Below are 3662 nucleotides of genomic sequence, written 5' to 3' on the forward strand. Positions count from 1 at the left end.
TCGTTTACCCCAATGAACATTTTTTATTATTATGTTTGTTAACAAAAATACAAACAAACTAAAGAAAATGGAAGAACATTGATGTAAAACTAATATGTATACTCATTCATCCTGATTTTTTTTATTTTGTGAAATCTACGTCTTTTAGTGTCAAAACTACGTGTTGTGGTCTTTCTTTTATGTATTGCGTTATGACGTTTGTGAAAAATCTTTGCGTGTTGGAGAAATATGGATATCATTTTCGGATTCAGCGTACAGGAATTAATGTAGAACATGTAAAAAATTCAAAACAATAAAACCATTGCAGGCCTGGGTTATCAAACACGCCTCACAAAAACAGGAGGATGAAGACCGCTAACATCATTCAGATATAAAAATATGTCCGCAAATGTTGCGCGTATGAAGTAATGTTAATGGACTTCTAAGATAAAACATTTTTATCGTAATTTATTCACAGTTAAGAAACACAGAAATTAATTTACTACGATAAACAAATTATTCTGGTGATTTATTTTCGTAATTGTAATGTCAATGAAATGTGTTTAACTAACTTGTGTACTTCCGAACACCTTCAGATTACAGAGATCAAAGTGCACGTCGACAAGTAAGAAAACATAGTTACTTATCGTGAAGTTCACAAGGATTTTAGTTATAAATGTTAACAGAAAAATAAAAATGCAAGTAATATACATTGTATTAATCGTATGGATGTTATACACGGACAAATTTACGTGTGGTAAGTTATTCTTCGTCTTGATAATTAAACTAGTATGTAAAAACGTTTATTCTAGTTTAACAATAACGATGAAATTACTTGCCAAACGAAAGACTAATTCCAAGGTACAAGCCAAAACTGGTAGAATTAATCTTAGAGCCTGTCATTTTGTGTCAACTCATTTTACATGAGTGTCTACGCTTCAAAAATATCAAATTGAGTTACTCATTCAATTCTTAGTACTCATCGATTAAATCTTTTATGTTTTGTATTTTTTCATACGTAAACTATTCGTTCTTCAGACACGAACACTCATAGAGTACAAAAATTAATATGTGGTAATACCTGAGCCTATGCTTGCTTATCAACTTAAACTTTGAAGTATTTGGGTCGTCACTTGAAGTCATCATGACCATTTACCAAATCAGGATAAACAAGTGTATGAGATTGTTTTCCAGTTTCATAGGGTTTTTTTTACCAATTTTTATTCTGTACAGTAAATTATTGTATTTTAGTAATTTGGAGACTGGAAACAATCTCATTTTTATAGAATTGTGTATAAAATCGTTGTTTTTTAAAAATTGTGGTTTTTAACATTGAACACTAAACACGTGCCAAAAAAAAAAATATTTTTAAAAGTGTACTTCTATTTTTAGCGAAACATCGTCACTAAACTTATTCCATATTGAAACATCCTTACACATTCACACCGTAATAGAAGTATTATATAAGGAAAAAAATATAATTTGTATTCCGTGGAACACAGATCCGATGTTTGAATGACAACAACAAACGTTCAAGTTAAAAAATATTAACTGTACGGTAATAAAATATAATCCACTTATATGACAAGAGGTAATATAAGTTGTACAGAAACTTCTTTCAACACATTAGACGACATAAATGTTATGTTTACCAATTCAAGGTTAGTTTAATTTAAATTGTTTTCGACACAAGGTATGGGTATACATGCACAAAGACGAACAGTCATGTCAGACACTGTTTTCAGATCCTTGGGACATGCGTTTCCGAAGTAAGACGCCCCATGTAAGTCGATGCACTGAGTAATTCAATGCGTATTTAACTACCATATTCAAAACTGAAAACCCTAAAAAGAAACACACGGAAGTTGCAATACTGAGTGTGAGAGGAAAACAAAAGAGAATTGAGATTACCATGTTATTCACGTAACGCTCAATATGCACTAAAATGTAGAAAAAGGTATAACCGCCATCCAGAGCAATCATTATTATGCTATGAGAAATAAAATGTGGAATAGCTTAGATTTTTAATAATGAGATACAGAGTGGAAACTAGGTTTATTATAAGGGTTGTCTAACGAACAACAACATAGTTTAATTCTTCTATAAACAGCTGGATATGATATTACTTTACTTGGACAAAATCAAAAGAAATCCTGTTTATCAACACAAAGCACAAGGATGTTACAGACATATAATAAACAAAACACCTTGTTTCAACTGCATGTGAAGGAGGTTTAATTAGATTAAATTAGAAATTTATGTCAAATATACAAGCACTCTGAGAAATATTTACTTCAGCCACCGAGAGTGACGGAGGTTATGTTTTCACCCCTGTGTGTGTGTGTGTTTGCCAGCAGGATTTCTCAAAAACGGCTGAACGAACGTTGGTATTCATTTTGACTAAGATACAATTTAGAAGTGATTAGTTTTTGGAGGATGAAAGGTCAGGGTCACAACAAGGTCGAGAAAATCCAACAAAATCCCTATCTGCTAACATTGGGACAGATTTTTCACATTATTTTTGCTGTATAACTCAGTGAAAAATGATCGAATTTTGATGAAACTTGGTGGATATATATAGTATATTATTCTTCATTTTCCTACCAAAAATGGTTTGTCTCCGTTGATAAATACGGACACATTTTTGTATTGTTTTGAGAGCCGAATATGATCAACGCTGCGTGGCGGAGGTGTGCGTTCTACTGAGTGTCCCTCCAGTTTTCAATGTTTTATTTCTTTTCTGTTGGGTTTCAGTAAATGCCACTTTATAGTTCCTCGTTTTTTCCTTTCTTTTTGAAATATACCATGTAATATGTTCTGTTGATTAATCGTATCTTTTCTAACATACAGGAAGTCAACAAATTAACATAGAGTATCGTGGAGAGCAAGATAATCAATCAAACAACAGTGAAATTGCTCAACCCAACTACAAAGATTCTCTGGTGAGTCAACAAATTAACATAGAGCATCGTGGAGAGCAAGATAATCAATCAAACAACAGTGAAATTGCTCAACCAAACTACAAAGGTTCTCTGGTAAGTCAACAAATTAACACAGAGCATCGTGGAGAGCAAGATAACCAATCAAACAACAGTGAAATTGCTCAACCAAACTTCAAAGGTTCTCTGGTGAGTCAACAAATTAACATAGAGTATCGTGGAGAGCAAGATAATCAATCAAACAACAGTGAAATTGCTCAACCAAACTACAAAGGTTCTCTGGTGAGTCAACAAATTAACATAGAGCATCGTGGAGAGCAAGATAACCAATCAAACAACAGTGAAATTGCTCAACCAAACTTAAAAGGTTCTCTGGTGAGTCAACAAATTAACATAGAGCATCGTGGAGAGCAAGATAACCAATCAAACAACAGTGAAATTGCTCAACCAAACTTCAAAGGTTCTCTGGTGAGTCAACAAATTAACATAGAGTATCGTGGAGAGCAAGATAACCAATCAATCAACAGTGAAATTGCTCAACCAAACTTCAAAGGTTCTCTGGTGAGTCAACAAATTAACATAGAGTATCGTGGAGAACAAGATAACCAATCAAACAACAGTGAAATTGCTCAACCAAACTTCAAAGGTTCTCTGGTGAGTCAACAAATTAACATAGAGTATCGTGGAGAACAAGATAACCAATCAAACAACAGTGAAATTGCTCAACCAAACTTAAAAGGTTCT

General features: G+C 33.0%; 1 protein-coding gene across 5 annotated transcripts in view; it reads left to right on the top strand.

Moving 5' to 3' along the window:
* Positions 1-607: 607 nt before the first annotated feature.
* Positions 608-3662, top strand: part of LOC111089539 (GATA zinc finger domain-containing protein 14-like) — a 9789-nt gene continuing 6734 nt past the window's right edge. The window contains exons 1-2 of one of the 5 annotated variants that reach the window (XM_022402232.1): positions 608-736; positions 2830-3661. In XM_022402232.1, coding sequence (XP_022257940.1) covers positions 676-736; positions 2830-3661 — 893 coding nt within the window. In that variant the 5' untranslated portion in view covers positions 608-675. Of the gene's footprint in view, positions 741-2829; position 3662 lie in introns of all 5 variants that reach the window. The other 4 variants (XM_022402237.1, XM_022402245.1, XM_022402257.1 and 1 more) reach the window with 4 other exon arrangements.

The sequence above is a fragment of the Limulus polyphemus genome, unplaced genomic scaffold, assembly GCF_000517525.1.
Source record: "Limulus polyphemus unplaced genomic scaffold, Limulus_polyphemus-2.1.2 Scaffold123, whole genome shotgun sequence".
Classification (NCBI taxonomy): Eukaryota; Metazoa; Arthropoda; class Merostomata; order Xiphosura; family Limulidae; genus Limulus; species Limulus polyphemus.